This window comes from Arvicola amphibius, chromosome 7 (genome assembly GCF_903992535.2).
Source record: "Arvicola amphibius chromosome 7, mArvAmp1.2, whole genome shotgun sequence".
Lineage (NCBI taxonomy): Eukaryota > Metazoa > Chordata > Mammalia > Rodentia > Cricetidae > Arvicola > Arvicola amphibius.
In genome coordinates this window covers 91,576,659-91,597,580 of record NC_052053.1, presented here as the reverse complement: position 1 = coordinate 91,597,580, position 20,922 = coordinate 91,576,659, and the positions used below count along the sequence as shown (strand labels likewise).

General features: G+C 39.1%; 1 protein-coding gene across 1 annotated transcript in view; it reads right to left on the bottom strand.

Annotated features, from left to right (window-relative positions):
* Sptlc2 (serine palmitoyltransferase long chain base subunit 2) overlaps positions 1 to 20,922 on the bottom strand; it is a 70,441-nt gene that overhangs the window by 21,160 nt on the left and 28,359 nt on the right. The window contains exons 4-8 of the mRNA XM_038337339.2: positions 20,132 to 20,280; positions 14,608 to 14,732; positions 9,673 to 9,766; positions 5,242 to 5,347; positions 3,892 to 4,111 (exon numbers count right to left, since the gene is read on the bottom strand). Of these exons, the coding sequence (XP_038193267.1) occupies positions 3,892 to 4,111; positions 5,242 to 5,347; positions 9,673 to 9,766; positions 14,608 to 14,732; positions 20,132 to 20,280 (694 nt within the window). The remainder of the gene's footprint in view (positions 1 to 3,891; positions 4,112 to 5,241; positions 5,348 to 9,672; positions 9,767 to 14,607; positions 14,733 to 20,131; positions 20,281 to 20,922) is intronic.

Sequence of the window (20,922 nt, the reverse complement as noted above, 5' to 3'; positions counted from 1 at the left end):
GTGGTGTAGAAAACACTAGGCAGGTGTGGGGTTCTTCAGTTCAATCTGTAGTATTCCGCCCCTCCCATATTCTTTGGAAGGAGATTCACAAATTGATACATAAATTGGCAGAACTTCAATATGTCTTTCATTAGAATATTACCACTGAGTAAAATACATTTTAATCACCCTTGTCAGGATGATTAAAAAAGCCCACAACTGATTTTATATAAGTTTCCATTGCTTTCCTGTACCTTTTACTATCATTTAAGCCTTTAATTAAGGCTTATTTTATGTATATGAGGTTTTTGCCTGCACATGTGTATGTGTAACAAGTATGTGTGAGAAGCTTACACATTCTGGAATTGGAATTAAAGATGGCTGGAAACCAATTATGTGGGTGCTGGGAACTGAACCCAGATCCTCTCCAGGAACAACAGGTACTCTCAGCTGCTAAGTCACTCTCTCGATTCTCATTTAAATCTTTTGTTTTGTTTTATTTTGTTTTGTTTTTCCAATACACGGTTTCTCTGTCCTGGAATTTAATCTGTAAAACAGGTTGTGGCCTCAAACAGGTTGTCTGCTTCTGCCTCCTAAGTACTGGGATTAAAGTCATGCACCTCTACTGCCCAGATTAAATCTTTAAAAATAAAATATGCACAAGAATCTGTTGTGTGATGGCACATGCCTATCACCCTAATCTCTGGACGATGAGGCAGGAAGATGGCAAGTCTAAAGCTAGTATGGGCTACAAAGTGAGACAATGTCCTAATTAAAGAGGGGTGATCAGTAGCATATATACTAAAAACAAATAAATAGTAAAATAGCCTGTTGCTTCTAAAACTCTCAAAATTGTACCTCAAAGCAAAATATGTCATATCAATTCTTAAATGATACCCTATATGATTTATTATCCTTTAATTCATAGCAATATATCTTATTTACCAATTAACTTCTAAAGTAAGCTTTGTCTCATTAACAAAAAGGTAAAAATTAATAATGACAGCTATCACACCTGATTAGAAGCAACTGAAAATGGGTCTTTCTAAAGGCAATCAATTATCAATGTCTTCATTTTGTCACCAGTGTCCAATCTGGAGTGAACAGACATTTGTTCAAGTCTTCCCAGGAAAAGTCATACAACATAGAGTATGTACAACTCTACCAGAATTTACCTGAACAATTCCAGGTTGTTAGACTGAGGCCAATGGCTGGCAAGAGTGGAAGTGTTTTGTGAGGACTATGGACAATGCCTGCAGAAATACACCTGCACAATTCAAACTGAAGTGCTCACAAGTATTATGCGATGTTTTGTACAGTAAATGGCTTTTCTACACACACTTCAATTCACAATAAGAGTGGCACAGACACCTAAACATAGAAGAGAACACTGACACTGGACAGTGGCCCAAGCCTTAAACCCAGCACTCAGGAGGCAGAGGCAGATGGCTCTCTGAGAAGTGAGAAGTCTACAGTGTGAGTTCCAGGACAGCCAGGGCTACAGAGAAAACCATGTCTTGAAGAAACAAAAACAATTAAGATGGTCACACATTTTTCTGACTAACGACTTCTTCCACGACTTCTTGATCAGATCACCCCACAAAGTCTAACTAAGGTTCTGCTTCTGGGCTGACCTGACTTGTCTAATTCATTCTATCCACCCGTATTGAACAATGTAACGCTATGGAAGAACAGAACCTGGCATTAGGTCAGATTCCTCTCTACTGTGTGACTTTCATGCAGATAGGTCCATAACTTCTGAGTCCATCCCACTCATCAGAATTTCCAGTGTTTCCTCTGATCGCCTAACTCTGGTGAACACAAAGCGTACAAGTAAATGTGTCAGAACTTATGCAGCCCATAATCCAATTGAGAAAACTGTACTATGAAATTCTGGATGTAGGTGCTCCTGACAAGAAGGTTTCATGAAACTTTCTGAATTGAGTAAAACTTAATGTGATCATCAAGAGGGGAAACTTGATACCACATGCCTTCAAAACAAAGCATTTCTTACAGATAAACAAGCTATTTTCAATGAATACACAGATTTCTTGCTTCTTGCTTGTTGGTTTGTGCCACTATTAGCACTACATATCCTTCCAAGGCGTTTTGCTTATGACCTGGGTGAAACAAGGACCCTCAGATTCCTGGTCTATGCTGTACTGCTGTCTGAACCAAACCCCCAGTAGTTTCCATGTCCCTTCAAAAAATATTTAGCTTCTATCAGCATGAGTCTAGTGAACAACCGACAATCACAGAAAACTAATTAAAGTAAATCTGTTTTCCTATGCATGCTTCTGTGGGTTGTTGGAGTTTTGTTACAAAACTTCAGGTTTGCCCGGAGGCGGTGGCGCACGCCTTTAATCCCAGCACTCGGGAGGCAGAGGCAGGCAGATCTCTGTGAGTTCGAGGCCAGCCTGGTCTACAAGAGCTAGTTCCAGGACAGGCTCCAAAGCTACAGAGAAACCGTCTCGAAAAACCAAAAAAAAAAAAAAAAAAAAAAGAACAAAAAAAAAACCTTCAGGTTCCTCTAGCTACAATTTTATGTTAACTTTTTAAAAAGATTAATAAAAAATGTCCTTGCTTTTGCTACTGTTGTGAGTTATTGCTGAACATGTGTCTGTTGGCAGCAGAGGCAAATATAGTTCCCTCTCTCGTCAGGCAAGGTGGTAGCCCTGGGCTTTCCCGTTAGGGTAGGGCACGCTCTGGTCAAGGACGACAGCAACACTTCATACACTCAGAGTGACTGTTCTTTAAGGCTCCCGTTCAGTTTTAAGAAGACATTCAGAGTGTTTATGAGCACTTACTAGTGTGATGCTTGGCATACATTTCTTAATGGTATTACAACAAATTTTTCTTTTCTTTCTGTCTGAGAATCAAACTGAGGTCAGAACACATGCCAGGCCAGTTCTTTACTATGCAACTACAGGCCTGACCCAAGTTCTTTTCTAAGTCATAGCTTTATGGAAATATAGGCCACATTCCACCAGAGTCACCTCTGTAAGTGTACAAGTCAGTGGATTTTGGCATAGTCAGAGGGGTGCAGCCCTTACCATTACCTAATTTTAGAACATTTTCATAACCCAACAAGGCAACATCCTATCCATCAACAGTTACTTTCCATTTCCCCATCTTCTCAACCCATGGCAACTACTAATCTACATTCTGCTTCCATACCTATTCTAGATAAACACACATACAAAAGAAAAGAAAACCAACCTATCATACGGCCTTTTGTGATTGACTTCGGCTAACATGTCTACAAAATGCATCTGTGTTGCGGCACAGACACATGTCATTTTTAAGCCAGTATCACATTACAAATCCCCCCTTTATTTATTTTTACTGATAAGGAAACCAAAAAGTCGAAAATGCTTTCCCCTAGGTCTTACAAAGTAAAACACATTCAAATGCAGATAAGTGTTCATGATTTTGTATGGATTCTTAACTGCCTTAGAGCTCATACATAATTTTAAAGTTTTAAAAAAATGCTTTACAGTGTATTACAGCTAACAAAACCGTCTCTTTTTGTTTGTGCATTCCGATCTTCCATTTTTGTTGGCTCCCATAACAACCCTTTGAAAGTGTGAGCACAGCTTAAACCCAACAGAAGACTGTGGCAAACAGGAAGCACCACTGTGTGCTCTCTTACAAAAGAGTGCTCTATATCTCAGACCAGAATGTAGTTTAGAAAGAAGCTCCAAAGAGCACACAACAAACAATGAACAGAACCAGCCTTCAGCCCAGCAAGCGACATCAGAGTCACTCCCCAGGCTGAAGGAGGAAGTCCACCAGCACTAGAACATGAGCCACAGCCCATTCAGGAGAGCCCCATAGGACCCACCAGCTAGACAGCTTCCAAATCAACAGCCTTTCTTGATCTCTAATTGGCCATCTAAAGGCCTGCTTTACCTTCTTGCCTCCAATGTATCCTCCTGAAGCACCGAAGCTCTTTGTGAATGTTCCCATCATAACATCTACATCCTCGGGATCCAGGCCAAAGTAGTCTACCACACCTCGCCCCGAAGGGCCAAGGGCCCCAATGCTGTGTGCCTCATCCAGATACAAGTACGCCTTGTACTTCTTCTTGAGAGCAATCACTTCAGGAAGGCGAACAATAGACCCTTCCATGCTGGCAAAACAGGGTTAAAAAAAACACAAACACTGAGACTTTATAACTCTCAAAATTAGCAACTGGCCAGTTGCTATGTTTAATGCTTTGAGGTTATTGCTTTTCAAAATAAATCTGAAAATTCCACCTCTGGTTTAAAACTAAGTTATGCGGTATACTGACTTGACAGGAAACAGGAGGTTGACTTCTCAAAATAAGTGCCGCACTGTAACTGATTTTATTTCAAAACAGAAAGAATTAAAGTTACAGCAGATTATTTCTGTTTGCTTTTGTGGGGCTAGGGATTAAAGCTGGGGCCTTGCATATGCTAAGAAAGCATTTTACCACTGGGCCACATCTCCCCAACAAGTGTCTTCTAAAGCTTGCAATTACAAGCAACATTAGACTTTGTATTCATTGTGCATGCCTTGAGTTCCTGCCCAGGGATTCCTTCAGTGGACTGTGGCCTAGGATATGTCTTTTTTATCAAAGTTGTTTTAGTCATGGTCTATATCACAGCAATAGAAATCAAGGATAGGTTGTCCAAATTAACAAAAGAAAAAAATCTTAAAATTAAAATACAGCCTGGTATGGGGGCATATGCCTATAAATCCTAGCACCCAAGAGGCAGAGGCAGAAACAGAATTAGGAGTTTAAGGTCAGTGTGGGCTACATGAGACCGTATCTCATAAAATAACAAAAAGTAATATATTTTTAGTTATTTTGATGTTAGTTTTGTGGTGCTAGAGATCGAACCCAGGGTCTCATGTACGCTAGAGCACAACCACTGTGGTAAGGTCTTGCCATGTACTCTGGGTTCACCTGTCTCAGCGCTGTGAGTGCTGGAGTTATAGGTATGGACCACCACTTCTAGCTTTGTCATTTGTTTTTGATAAGTTAGAATCTTTTATGTATAAGCTTTTCATAAACGGTTGAAAAATAACTTTGATAGAAGGAGGATCTGAAAGCTGTGTACCATACAGACTTAAAGACCTTTGGGCTCAGTGCCTCCTGTTCCCAGGTATTTTTAACAAGTCATGAGCACTGTCTCCTTAGTCTCCAGAGTGGACTAGTCTAGGGAGTCCTTCAGCTGAGAGCGTACATGACTTTATAGGCTGAGGCCATAGGCAAGCACAGTAGAGCAAGAGTACCTATATATGCCTTCCACAAGGATTAGGATTTTCTTCCAGGGCCTTCTTGTCCGAGGCTGACCATAAACAATGGCATCTTTCAAAAGCTTCTCCAAGCTTTGCATATCTATGGCACAAAGAAAGAATTCAGTCCCCAAGTGTTTTTTTTCTAACAGTATCAGAAAAATGAGAATATACATTTCTTATTTAGAAGTGTCTCAGATAGCAAAAGACATTAGCATAATTAGAGCTGAGCAGAAAAGATGTTAAGGTATTGCTTCATTAACTGACATCTAAATGTGACAAATGGTCAATGTAATCAACAAGATTAAATGACTGGTATTTGATTGCTTTAGATGGTTAGATAGAAAATCTCTGCCTCTGAATTAGCTTTTTTGTGTTTTTAAAATCAAACTTCATCTTTAAGTGATTCATTCAGAAATAAATGTATAAAGACAAAACAAGAGTATGTAAATCACCCCAAATATATGTTCCTTCTAAAAAGCAAATATGCATGGACCTAGAGAGACTGCTCAACGTTTTAAAGCACTTGTTGCTCTTGGAGAGGACCCAGGTTTGAGTCCTAGTATCCACAGGGTATTCATAACCACCCACACGTCTAGTTCCAGGGGATCCAATGCCCTCTTCTGACCTCTGTGAGCACCAAGCAAGCACGTACATGCAGGCAAAACACTCACACATAAAACAAAATAAATATATCTTTAAAAATAAAAAATAAACATGGAGAACAAACTTCAAAGTGCATGATCTATTTTCTTTTACCCAGGATGCATTCAATAGCTGCTTATTAAACAACTGGTTAAAAATATGCCAGTCTGGGACATGCATAAGTCAGCTTGGCACTCTGGTGTGGGAGGTCCTTCTGTATATGCGCTGCATATTGGTTAATGAATAAAGAAGCTGTTTTGGGCCTACGCAGGACAGAATAGACGGAGAAAACTAAACTGAATGCTGGGAGGAAGAAGGTGGAGGCAGAGTGGAAAGTATTAAGCTGCCAGCTAGAACCTTACCAGTAGGCCACAAACCTCATAATGAAATATAAAATAATGGAAATGGGTTAATTCTAGATGTAAGAGCTAGCTAGCATGCTTAAGTGATGGCCAAGCAGTGATTTAAATTAATATAGTTTCTGAGTGATTATTTCGGGTCTGGGCAGCTGGGAACAAACAGGCAGCCTCCTACAAGAACACTCAGCTGAGAGCGTCCCACGTTCACTCCATTAGCTGCATTGCTGAAAGACAGCATATTTGGGGCTATCATTAATAAGGACCATAGTTTTCCTCTCAAATGTCTATAGACTTTATACTTAAAATATTTGTTTTGAATGACATTTAAAAAAATTCTCCCTAAAATCTAAGCAACATTAAATGTGAGGAATATGTCATGTAAGTGAGAGGCCCTACACTATAAACTTTAATTCTGTGTTCTTTACTGCTTATCACTGAAAGAAAGGGTCAAAATTGCATGACTTTGTCTTTCTTATAATTGAACTTTGATAGGAAAAGGAAATAATGTGATAAAAACACACAGCAGGATGAGCAAAGGTCATGACTGTGCCACACCTTTCAGTATTTGCAGCACAGCAATCAGCGTACTGCTTGACAGCCCAGAGCAGGAGACAAGTAAGTGCACTCACTGTGGCTGTTTCCTATGTTTATATACAGAAAGGAGACAGAAAGGAAACAGTGGTTCAACATTTCAGACAAAAGGAAGATCACAGGAAAAATAAACTGAATGTGGCAGTACATGGCTGCAATCCTAGCGAACAGGAGGTTGAAAAGGAGAATGCTTGGGGCTGGAGAGATGGCTTAGTGGTTAAGAGCATTGCCTGCTCTTCCAAAGGTCCTGATTTCAATTCCCAGCAACCACACGGTGGCTTACAACCATCTGTTATGAGGTCTGGTCAGAAAGAATATTGTATACATAATAAATAAATAAATATTTAAAAAAAAAAGGAGAATGCTTGTAAAGTCAAAGACAGTCTAGACAGACGGTGTTCCAGGCTAGCCAGGCTACATAATAAGACCCTGTCTCAAAAAGCAAGCGAGCAACAACCGTGGGAAAGGTCTACAAACTTTAGACAAAGGGAAATATCTATAGCAAGAACACTTGGGCAGATTACATACTTAGGGAAACTATTTCCATCTCTCTTCCATCATAGACCATGTAAATTAAAGTTTAAACATGCCACAAAACTCCTAAAGGAAAATGTGAGAGAATAGACCCCCTTTACTGAAGAAGCATTAAATACAACCTAAAAGTTAAAAAAAAATTTGATGAGTCAAAATAACAAGACATTTAAATAAAAAGAGTCACATAAAAGGACAATACAAAAAGCTCCTAAAATCAATAAAAAGATATTAGCTTGAAATTAAACGGATTATCAAGAAATAGCTACAAATACAATAGCTGCATAAAAAAACCCACTCTATACCTAAAAAATAAAATAAAACCCCAAAACTGTACCCTTAATAGGTTCAGAAAGATTTAAAATGGTACATAATAGACCATGTTGGCCAGTGGGTACAAGTGGCCAATGTCACATTTGTTATTTGGAAAGGTATTAAAAACATACCTGCTGGGTGGTGGTAGTGCATGCCTTTAATCCAAATCCCAGCACTTAGAAGGCAGAGAGAGGCATGTGGATCTCTGTGAGTTCAAGGCCAGCCTGGTCTACAGAGCGAGTTCCAGGACAGACTCCATAGCTACACAGAGAAACCCTCTCTTGAAACCCCCCCCCAAAAAAGCACACCCTTTTTCATGAGCACTCTGAGGGTGCTCAACACTAATCAGACGATCATGGAAATATCTTAGTGCAGTGCTGCTTTTAGCTAAAAGTTCAAAAAGGATTTAAGAAAAAACAGAGGAGACAAACAGCTATGGTGTATCTGGACACATCACATTTAAGCATAGGGAAGAGTCACAGGTATGGACAAGAAGGTTGCAATAACCATAAGCTTCACAACAACAATGAAAGGTCTCAATCACATACAAAACACTTCCAGTCTCACTGTAGAACGTTTTACTTAAGATAAAAAGAAAAAAGAAAATAAGAAATAAGTTACTGTCATCCAATCCTTCCTTCCTGAGATACAGACCTAATATTTATATATTATTTTACAATTTCATCTGCATACATACATTTTGGCAAGAGATATTTTAAATACAGCTGGATAATCTTTATCCCTATATATATATTTTAAATTATAAAATATGATTTTTATAAGTTTTTATATAAATAATTTTAAGATTATGATTTGTGCACTTTAATTTTTTAAAAATATGATTTATGCATTTTAAAAACTGCACAAAGGTATTTCCACTTAGGGAACAAGTTTTAGCTTGACGACACCATTCTCTACCATCTTTGTTTTTACTGTACAGAACATTTGTCTGTTTTTTCCTGAACATGTGTATATATGTATGTGTGCGGTATATGTGTATAAACTTATGCATAAACATACATGTGCAGATACACATGCAAATATAGGTATTTGCAGAGGCAAGAGGTTGATGCCAAGTGTCTTCCTCAATCACACTCCACCTTATTTTTTAAGACATGGTCTTTCCTGAACTTCTAGCTCCTAGCCCCAAAGATCTTACTGTCTCTACCTCCCAGTGCTGAGATTATAGGCATGAGGTGACATGCCCCATCTTTTTATATCAGTACTGGGGATCAGAACTCAGGTTTTTACACCCATGTGGCAGACACCTTATAGTCTTAAAAGGGTGCTGGAAACCAAACTCAAGATCCTCTGTAAAAGTTGTGCACATTCTTTAACCACTGAGCTACCTTTCCAGCCCCAAACTTGTAAGAGTATGTATGTGTGTGTCTTGTGCCTGTGTGTGATGAGAGGTGAGGAAGGCTGTAGCACAAGTTGTAGAGCAAGAAAACAACTTTTGAAGTCAGTTCTCTTTTACACGGACAGGTTCCAGGGATTGAACTCACACCACACAGCTTGTGCAGCTAACTCTTCACCTGCTGGTCCCAGCCGTTGTATTGTATTTAGCTGTTGCTTAACTAGCCACATCTCTCCACTAATCTTATTTACTCCTAGTGTCATGACAAGACATGCTATGTATCCAGCAAATGCATCTCAACGGAGATTTACTAACAAGGAAAGGAGAGATGGAAAACCTAAAAATCAAATCAAGGGAAGGCAGTAAAATTGCAAAAAGGAATCCCATCGCCATATGTTCTATTCATTCATGGATGGATAGACAGATATAGAGCTACACACACATATTCAAGCTGGCCTCAAATCACGTGCCACCATATTCTGCTTTCATTTCATTAAAGAAAATGTCTTTTGAAAAGACTGGACCAGAAGAACATTTTAAATCTTCTACTTCAGCTGCCTTTACTTCCTATTACTATCATAACTTTGTCATCAGACAGTAAAGCCAGTGGCAAAGCCTAGAATAACTCACTGTTGTGTTTGAAGATTCGAATGGTTGCTCCTGACAGCCTGGCTCCTAGAACCAGTGATGCATGGTTCAGTTCATCACTCAGAATCAGACAACCCTGTAAAGTCACAAGCACAGGAAGGTAAGACACTAACAAATGTCCCTGATAACAGTTTTCAGAGATGCTTTAGAAGCATATGCAGAATCCCAGCCTACATGCAATAGTTTCTTAATCCTGTCAATTTAAATATCCAATACATAGCAACATGTTCTTAGCTACAGCTAAAATCCAGCAGTCTTTAAAAGGTTCTGATATCTATGATTTGAGAGCATTTTAATGTATCTATCATTTTGTGAGAAATGGCAGCTGTAGAAATAGTTCTTTTCCCTTCACTATGAACATATCTCAGTTCAGGGAAGAACCCATTTATAAGCCCCAAAATCACATAGTATGAAGGCTGTGGTCTAGCCTCTTAAAATCCCCAATATACTTTAACACATAAATTAAGGAGAGAAAAAGCCTGACATTCTTGGTGGTTTATTTCTTACCCTTCCATCTTTCATAGGATCCTGCTAAAATAAAAAACAAACAAACAAACAAAAAACAAACAAGTTTTTGCCTTTTAAAATTGGCCTCAACAGGGGCTGAGTGTTAAAGGCTCAGTGGTAGAGAACATTTGCCTGGCATGTACAAGGCCCTGGGTTGGATCCTTGACACTATAACAAACAAACAAATGAATGAGTAAATAAATAAGCAAATTTCCATATGAAAATCATCTCAAAATACCCCAATGGCCCAAACAAAAACAACTTAAGCAATAAAAAATTATATTCATAGCTGGGAATAGTGCTGCATGCCTTTAATTCCAATACTCGGGAGGCAGAGGCAGACCTATCTCTGAGTTTGAGGCCATCCTGGTCTACATAGTAAGATCCAGGAGAGCCAGGGCTACACAGAAAAACTCTGCCTCAAAAAACTCTGAAAAGTAAAAACATAAAAAGGTACTAATGTTGGGTTTTTACACAAATAATAGGATATTCAGGAGTCCATACTGATATAGAGGAGAAGCAACAACTCTTCCACAAAACTCCACGAATAAAGAATGAGAAAATTCACTCTAAGAATACCAAAGCAATTGACTGTCACTGGCAATGCATAGCCACACTAAAATTAGTGTATGAGAGTTTAATAAAAAATATCAGTTACATAGTCCCGAAGTTTCTCTATCATGGTAATTGGTAACTACAAAGGGAATAGTAAGAAGTTACAGTAGAAAGTTTGGCTTGATATCTTAACCAAGTAGCCACATTTATTTATATCGCTAGTAACATATACTGGCACCATGTATCTCATGCAACATCCTGAGGTCAATGTCACCTCTGTAGTGTCCTTCTCCATAACATATGCCACCAGTTGACCACTCAAGCTGAGAGACGTCATACAAAATAAGGGACACCCAGTACGTGGGAGTCAGGAAGTACACTAGAAAAGATTAGGGGCTACAGTTAAATGAAGATGGCGCCTCAAGGGAAGCCAGAGGCACAGAGAGACTGGAAACGATTAACCGCAGACATGAACTAGGCTTTGCATTCGTCAGTGTACTGTGTCACAGTTAACCTCCCAGCTTTGGGAGATGCTGCACTGGTAAGATGCTACTAAAGGGAAGATGGGTGAAGGCCATGGAGGGACTCCACGCCCTCTGCAGCTCTTCTCTAAGTCTAAATTGAAATCACTGGGAGAAGAGCGGTAGGACTGCTCTTTTGTAAGCCTGTACTTAGCTTGCAAGGCTCTAGTCTAGTGTACTTTAAAAGCATCCTCCCAACTTCCTTCTCTTTCCAGATAATTTATTTTTCATGCAAAATTTGCAAGGTTGTTTTTCAGACCCTTTAAGTCAACATTTTTTAGGTTATCAGTCTGGCTTTTTTTCTTGTAGTCTACTGTGAGGTTCTATTATATAATTGGTTCAAAAATAAAATGAATATGAAATATTAGGAGGTGACATCTAAGTGCATATGTAGTTTGTTAAGGGATTTTAAGGCATTATTTTGTTATAACACATGAAATAGGTATTATATTACCTTCAATTTACAAAGGAAAATCATTCTCATCTAAGCACAGGCACAAGAGACTCAACACAAAACTCCACATTTTAGATCATGTGTCCTACCAGCCTTTAAGATGAACAATCAAGCAACTTACAGAGATTCAGGATCGAATTCAAAGAATTACCATCCTTAAGAGATCAAGTAATAGTCACTACAATTTCAACTATAATTTGGGAGACTAATCTGGAAGGTAGCCCCTTTCATGTGAGTACAAGAGAAATCTAAGTCTAAATGATGATTTCCTAGTGTTCATGAGCATATGGGAAGATGCAAAGTGAGGTCACTTAACCTTCTAGTGTCAAAACCCTAAGAAAATCCAGGTCAGAATTTCAGGTTTATGCTGCCAAAACAAAGGATGGCAGTGTGTTGTAACCAATGGAAAGAAACATACTATGTCTTTCAAAGAACTTGTCCATGCCATACGAGCTGCTGAACACACTGTATCCTAAGACTTCCTTCTTATCCTTTAAGTCCACAGGATTTACAAAGAAGCCCTTTCTTTCATTCCTGCCTCCTCTCTTATTATCCTGATGCGTCTAGTTAGAGTTGGCCGTTTTATTTATTTCTCAGAGAACTAACTTCAGTTCATTGCTTTCCCCTGAAATTCACTGATTCTGTATCTGTTGCTATTGTCTATTTCCTGTTTACTTAGTTGGGCATAGTTTGCTCTTATTCTGAAATTTTAACTTTAGATTTATTTTATGTGTCTGAGAATTTGGTCCACATGTATGTATATGTACCACAGGCATGCCTGCTGCCTGCAGAGTCAGTCAGTTGAGTACATTAGGCCCCTGGAATTGGAGTCAGGAGTCATGATGTGGGAAACCATGTAAGTGCTGGGAATCAAACAGAAGCCAGCAAGTACTCTTAACCACTGAACCCTCTCTAGCCCTCTTTTTATGATTTCTTAAGATAGAACAGCTTTTCTTTCTCCCCCCCTCACCAAAAACAGCATTTAAAATAAACTAAGTATGTAACTCAGGAGGAAGGCACATACACTCCAAGTACATTTAGTGTTATACATGTCTATGTGTATAGTGCTTTACTGATTTATGATGATACATTTCATCAACATTTTTTATTTTGCCTTGTTTTTTCAGTTTTGATTTAACTTCCAAAATCTGTGTGAATGATTTGATTAAACTGTACTGTGGCCAAAGAACATACTTTAATAATTTTAGTATTTTCAAACATATTAAAACTTATTTAAACCCCAAAGTACAATGTACTTATTCTGGTAAATACTCTGCTGTTGTTGGGAAGTGTTTGGTAGGCATCTAGAAGGTTAGCAAGCTGAAACTGTTTTGCCAGTGTTCTGTACCCATGCTGATTCTTGTTGATACCATTCTCTGTTGGTACCCATTGCTAATGACTAACTGCAGCTCTGTTTCTCTACCCTCCAGTGAGTTTCATCAGCTTCTGCTTCAGCTTCCTAACACATCTTGATTAATCAACTCTTTTGCATTATAGCATATTCTTCATCTTTACAATATTCCTTGGTCTGAAATATGCTTTTATCAATACAGTAACTTCAAATTTTTCATTAGTGTGCAACTTTTTCATTTTTTTTTCCCCTTGAAGGTGAAAGATCAAACCCAGGACCATGTACATGATAAGCAAGCATTCAACCACCAAGCTATATCCCAGACATTATTTATTTCTGACACAGTCCCCACATCTGAACTCTACGTTGATCTCAAATCCCTGGACTTGAAAAGTCCTCTCGCTTCAGGCCCCCAAGGGGCAAGGACAGTAGGTACATGCTACTGTGCCATCTTCATCTTCTTACTTTTAATGCTCCGATCTTTGCATTTCAAATAGGTTCATTTAATATTAGGAAACTTAGTAGTTTGATCTCATCTGAGAAGGTCTGTCTTCTACTTCAATGTACAAATAAACCAGTTACATTTTTGTGATATCAATACAACTGGGTTTAAATCTCTTGCATTGCAATTTGTTTACTGTTTGTTCCATCTGTTCCTTAGAGAATCAGTTACAGCTGAATTAGAGTCACACTAACCATTTACAAAGGAAACCCTGAGGACCAGTAAAGTAATGTGACATGTTCACAGTCATGGGTAAGTTTGACCGTGTAATCAGCAGATGAGCAAAACCCAAGTCTGAGGCAATCCACTGCGTCTATCAATGTGCCTAAACATCCATGCTAAGATGTAAAACAAACAAAGGAGAAAACAACCTCAGGGGTTCTTTTTGAGCTGACAGTGCTGGGTAGTGACATTTAGAAAGCATTTTACCTCTCCTTACTTTAGCTGTAACAAGTTCAACCACAGAATGGACATGCAGAGATACAGACACACACATTACTTTTATATAAAATTTACCTATGTATCAAGGTAAATGCACTTTCTTTCTGTTTTTTGTTTTGTTTTGTTTTTTTCCAAGATAAGGTTTCTCTGTTGCTTTGGAGCCTGTCCAGAAACTCACTCTGTAGACCAGGCTAGCCTCAAACTCAGAGATCCACCTGCCTCTGCCTCTGAGTGCTGGGATTAAAGGCATGCGCCACACTGCCCGGTACATTTTCTTATTTTTATACTTAGGTAAAACTATTAACTTTCTGAATTAAACCTTTCTTTCATACTTTTAATCTTTTGGCATTTATTTTCATCAGAATTCTTTCAAAATTGTACAGGAAGAGGGAAGGGTTCTAGGAGGAAAACTCCAACTGGTACTGGTTCTGCAAGATATACTTGCCAAAAAAATCTGTGATAGAGTATCTATCATTGTAAACTGTGCTTAGCCTAATGTTAGTAATAGGGCAACTGGATCTGGATGTGTTTATCAAAACAAAAGAACATATGTATAAGAGAACTGCCACAAATGATGCCATCTTACTTTGCCAACAAGAGCAGGAATGTTCATTGAATTTGTGGCAAATCCCATGCCATAGGTCATAGCAGCTTCCACGCCCAAGAACCTTGCTACCAGTTTCTCTAGTTCTTCATGCTTGTCCAGGTTTCCTGTATGAAGAAGTCAATTAATGAAATCAGTATCATACTCAATTTTAAAATTACTAATTTATTAAGAGAAAACTGGACCAGCAAGATGGATTAGTTTGTACACTTGCTGCCAAACCTGACCACCTGAGCTCAATCCCTCAAACAAACATGGTATATGGGAGAACCAACTCCTGAGAGTTGTCCTCTGACCTATACCACACATACGCATGCATGCACACAAATAAAATCAAAATATTTTTAGCAGGGTGATGGTGGTGCACGCCAGATGCAGGCAGATCTCTGTAAGTTCAAGGCCAGCCTGGTCTACAAAGTGAGTTCCAGGACAGCTAGAGCTGTTACCCAGAGAAACCCTGTCTCAATAAAAAACAAACAAAAAAACAAAAAAAAAACACCTATAAATAAATAAAAACAAATCAATCCACATGTTGTAACGTTTTCCAACTCAGTTCATCAAGAGGCTGACACTATAAACAGCAACAGCTGTAAAAACACAACAGCTGATACATTCAGATTTAGAAGCTCTGGAGAAAAAGGAAGACTACTAACTCAATGTTTTCATGTTCTAGTCTCAGGTCTACGATCTAACAAGTTTGTGTCTACATTTTTGAAGTCACCGGTCATGCAAAACAGTGTAACTGGCCTGTTGCAAAGAGAGAATACATAGAGGGTAAGGAGCTAAACAGCAGAAGTTATCAGCAGCGCTGCTAGCCAGCTGTGCCCATTACACCACCCATCCTCAGGTATAATGGCTCACTTGAAACCACATGGAGCACACCTATTCTCACTTTCTTTTGTATGTATGTATGTATGTATGTATGTATTTAATATCCTGTGTACATGTATGCCTGCAGGTCAGAAGAGGGCACCAGATCTCATTACAGATGGTTGTGAGCCACCATGTGGTTGCTGGGAATTGAACTCAGGACCTTTGGAAGAGCAGGCAATGCTCTTAACCCCTGAGCCATCTCTCCATCCCCCTATTCTCACTTTCAAATAATTGTTAAGTTTGTACTATGACAACTACAGTGGCTTTCGAATCCCTAACAACTGAATGATTTGCACAAAGAATCAAGACTGAAAAAAAAGAGATTGTTGATCTTGAATGCTATGTATCATTAAGACTTTAACAAGTATTCATCAGCTGAGCACCACCAATAAATAATCCCTTATCTATCTCAAGATGTTGTTATAAAGATCAAGATAACATGCTGGTACTTTACAAAGTTCACAGTGCCATAAAGATACACAGGGCTCACTGTGCCTGATCAGTGTGTAGCTCTCTCGCCCACACCACTGACCTGTGATTTCTCAAGCTTCAGCTACAAAACTTACTTTAAAGGTGGAACTTAAAAGTAACACACATACTCCATTTATGAATACTTGTAATCCTTAGCACAATTAGTGAAACATGAGAAATACAAGCATGGGTAATGTAAAAGGGTAAACTGTGTTTCACTAAAGATATCCTGAGGGGCTGAGGAGGCAGCTCTGTGATGGGACAGACGCACACAGCACGTCCAAAGACCAGAGTCGGCCTCCAGAACCAAACCAAGACAACACTCCAGCTCCTTTCCTTCAGAATACAGCCACTTTGGAAAGTCTTCACAAAAATAATCAAGATAAAATAAAGTCCTGGACAAACAGACATATACAGAGGAGGCACAGAAGATGACAATGTCTGACACACAGGAAGACAGCCATGAGACCACAGGCTAGGGAACAGTAAGGTGCTGTCAGAGTTAGCCTGGCCTTGCCAACACCTTGATCTCATACTTCTAGCCTCCACAATCCCCTATTTCTCATTCTTTGTTATAGTAGTCCTAGGAAGCCAACAGAGCTGGGAACTTTGAGAGAGACAAGGTTAAATCTATGTCCTTACCAAGTAGATGATGAGTTGATGAGAGAGGAGCACACTCACCACATGAACTCCAGAGAAGCTTAAAGTGAGAGGCACCAACAATCAAGGCAGGAAATGGTTAAGGCTGGGCTACAAACACGATATATAAAACACACAAAGCCAGGAATGGCAGAACACCTCTGTAACCCCAGGACTTGTAGGAGGATCTCAAATTCAAGACTAGCCTGGGTATATATCTGCAAGACTAAGCATACCTTACCCCCTTCCTCTTAATACCAAGCCCCCAAAACCATGAACTCCCAGCGCTGATGGGACTATACAATAGTGAAGCTGTTCTGGGAAGCAGCTAAAAACGCTAATCATAAATTACCATGTGATTTAGCAATACCACACCTAAGTATATACACAAGAGAAATGAAAACGTTATTTCACAAATATATTCTTAAAGCCAAAAAGAAATAAACCAAATGTCCAGCAGAGATAAACACGATGTGATTGGTATACACACACAATGGGTTGTTACTTAGTCACAAAGTAGATTGGCATGCTGATGCAGTCTATAAAGTACTAATGCATACTACACATAGGCAATCTTGTGAATATGCGCTAAGTGAAAGAAGCCACACGTGAAAGGCCGCAATGTTACATGAGTCCATGTATACGAAATGTCCAAAGGGGCAAATAAAGACTGCAGACCACTGGCTGCCAGTGAATGCTAGGGGGTCAGGCAGCTCTGCTAGAGGGAATGAAAATATTCTAAAATTTGAACTGTAGCAACAACTGTCATCTCTGCAAACAATCCTAAAAGAAGTATACTCTTCAAATGGACAAATCATACATCATATAAATTATTTATATACATATATACATACATACATACATACATACACACATATATATATATATATATATATATATTTTTTTTTTTTTCCCGAAACAGAGTTTTGCTATAGCTTTGCAGCCTGTCCTGGAACTAGTTCTTGTAGACCAGGCTGGACTCGAAATAAAAAAGATCTGCCTGCCTCTGCCTTCTGAGTGCTAGGATTAAAGGCGTGTACCACCATCACCCGGCCAATATAAATTATACCTTAATAAAGCTTTTAAGACAAGAGACAGAAAGTAACACACTGTCCCTTCTAAGCCTAGCACAAGCAACCCAGTAATTCTGCCTTCTTTCGCCCACACAGTAAAAGAACATCATTTAGAACTTCTGGGCTTCAGATACTGAAGTGAGTATACGTACTGCCAGGCTGTAAATGGTGAGGAAGGGCAAGTTTATAGACAGATCTGCCCACTCAGTTTCTCAGTAGCAAAAGAAAAAAGATGAAAGAACGGAAAACAGGAAAGGAAAACAATTAGGAGATAAATACTAAGAGTCTGCACATATTTTTCAAAAGCAGTAACTAAGAAAATGTTCAGGAGATTATCACGAAATCAAAGAATATGAGTCTTCAATTTATAAGCAGCAAGACAGCAGAGCCTGTGAGGGAGAGCACAACAAGGTAAAACTGGATTTCCTGATACACTCAAAAGAAATGAGGTCTTAAAAAAGGGAGGAAAAAACGTTTTCTCATATGTAGATTATAAATTTAAACAAACTATCATATGAAAGCACAATGGGGCTTTAGGGGAAGGAGTGGATGGAAGGAGTTGGGGTAAAGTAAGGATGCTACTGGGGGTACAAACATCAACAATGTAAAAGCACATGTGTGCATGTGTGTATGTATTAAAATGTAAGAGTGAAAGCCATTTTTTTGCATGTTAACTAAAAATATTAAATTTTTTAAGGTGCCCAAGAATACGCAAAACAAACAAAGGCCCAGAAAAACAACAGCAGAATCCATTTTTGCAGGAAGGGGAACTACATGGCTGAACCACATGCAGCATGTAGATTTTTCATTGCATGCCTTTGGGTACTTTGGGAATTACTAACCATGTTTATGTATTATTTATCCCCATCAAAGGTTTCTAAACAACAAAGTCTTTCTAGTTAGAAATCTGGGGAGAAGGAATTACATAAAAACGCTATGAACCATAATAGCATCATACTTGACTGGCCCCACTCCTCACAAGATATTTTCAACCTTGCATGTGGTAGTGCCAGAATGACTAGCCGAGCAATATGACATAAAAGACAGTTTCTGATACCATATTTCAATTCCCTGCACACCCAGGAGGGCACTAGACAATAAGCTCTACCAATGAGGGATCTGTTACTGAGAGGAAGGAACAGGGAATAAGGAATCCAAATTGGACATAGGAACAAAATTCCTAAAATGGCTCCTCTCACCCCAAATAAAGAAATACCAGAATGTAATTGTAAAACAGTCCTGAGAGCAATGGTTCAGACTAAAGCAGGAGACAGAGTATACAGAGAACTACGGTAAAAAGAACATGCTTCTCAAACCTCTTCAGCAGTGATATTTTGTTTGTATTTTAACAAATAAAGCTTGCCTGAAGATCAGAGTGCAGAGCTAAGCCACTAGAAGCCAGGCAGTGGTGGCACACACCTCTAATCTCAGGACTTGGGAGACAGACAGATAGATCTCTGTTAGTTCAGGGCAATCCTGGGCTACACAAAATTGATCCAGTCTCAAAGAGAAAAAGAGCTCACACAAAGGTGATCTCAGTACTTGGGAGTCAGGTGGAGACAGGAGTGATATGGCTGGGTGGAGAGAGGAAGATAAGGTGGGAGGAGACAGGGGCTCAATGAAGCCTGAGGATGCAGTCTGAGCATTGGTAGGGGTAAGAATGAATGCTCTAGTGGTTGGCTGCTCTGCTTCTCTGATCTTCAGCCTTATATCTGACTCTGGGTTTTTATTATTAACATCAATAAGAACTATGCTACACTCTGAGGCTCCTCTAGCACTGGAGACTCAGTGGGTTATTACATTGGGGTGGCAGTATACTCCTTTAATTCCTGTACTCAGAAGGCAGATGCAGGCAGATCTCTGAGTTCAAGGCTAACCTGGCCTATAGAGCACATTCTGGGACAGTCAAAGCTACAGAAAAATCCTATCTTAAAACAAAACAAAACAACAACAACAACAGAAAAGAGCACTGGCTGCTCTTCCAGAGGACCTGGGTTCAAGTCCAAGCACCAACATGGCAGCTCACAGCTGTCTATAAGTACAGTTTCAAGGGATCTGATACCCTTATGCAGACACACATGCAGGCCAAATACCAATGCACATAAAATAAAAAAAATTTAAAAGATAGTTACTCTTTCACATTTTACAGATTTGTAACAACAGTTTACACTTACTGAGTATCTACAGATTATCAGCCCTAGCTTGCCAGTATGAAAGCACATTAGTTTTGAGAGTTCCTATGCAATAAGTGGCACTTCTAAGAGTTACGAAACAATAAAATCCAACAAAGTCATAAATGAAACAAATACAAAACTTTGCTATGGACATTATGTATATGCAGCACACTGCATATATTAAAATTATCCATCAAATATTGCAAATATTAAAATTATCCATCACTTGAAAACTAAGTGTGTATGTGACCTAACTCACCCTGAGCTCATACTTACCAATCTCTTGGCGAGTGCTGCACACTCCAGCTCCATACTCCTTGAGAACTTCAGCAGCTGCTTCCTGACATGATCCAGTGTTCCTCGCAAATCCAAGATAGTTGTAGGAACCCATGTTTATAACACCTTTAATTATATTCCCTGTGTACCTGTGTTTCAATAGTATAAAACTTAATGATACTCACAGCATGCCTAATACTTAAGGGTGACATAATACACTGGTAACACAAAAGCACTATACAGAGAAACAGAGGACACTATCTGTAGAAAAGGAGCACAGACTCATTACTAACAGGGGAGAAGAAAGGTACAACAAAATCTAACAAGCACAAGCATGAAATTGTCAAAGAATAAAAATTATTTTTAAAAAATGTTAATTTATTAACAGTGATAAAATTATATACAGTGTGATAGCCAACGCTGGCTTAGAACATTCCTATAAACTAGCCTTTATTCAATATTTTCTTCTGGAGGGCAATTTGGTACTACTTATTCACTGAAAATTACATATGCTTTGATTCAGCAATTCCACATGTGAGCACACACACACAAGGATCCTTTAGGAGCCACTGTCCTCCCACAGGCCCAGGGATGGGTGATGGTCCCCCTATAACGGAAGCTCAGTCGGTAAGGACGTCATGGTCCAGATGACTGACGGTAGAGGTAAAGTGCTGAATCTTTAAGTGCCTGGGATCTGAGACTTAATAGCATAAGATGGCTAGGGATGGCACACCTACACTGTGGAATACTATGTGGGCATTAGCCACTACAAACAATGAACTTACAGTGAA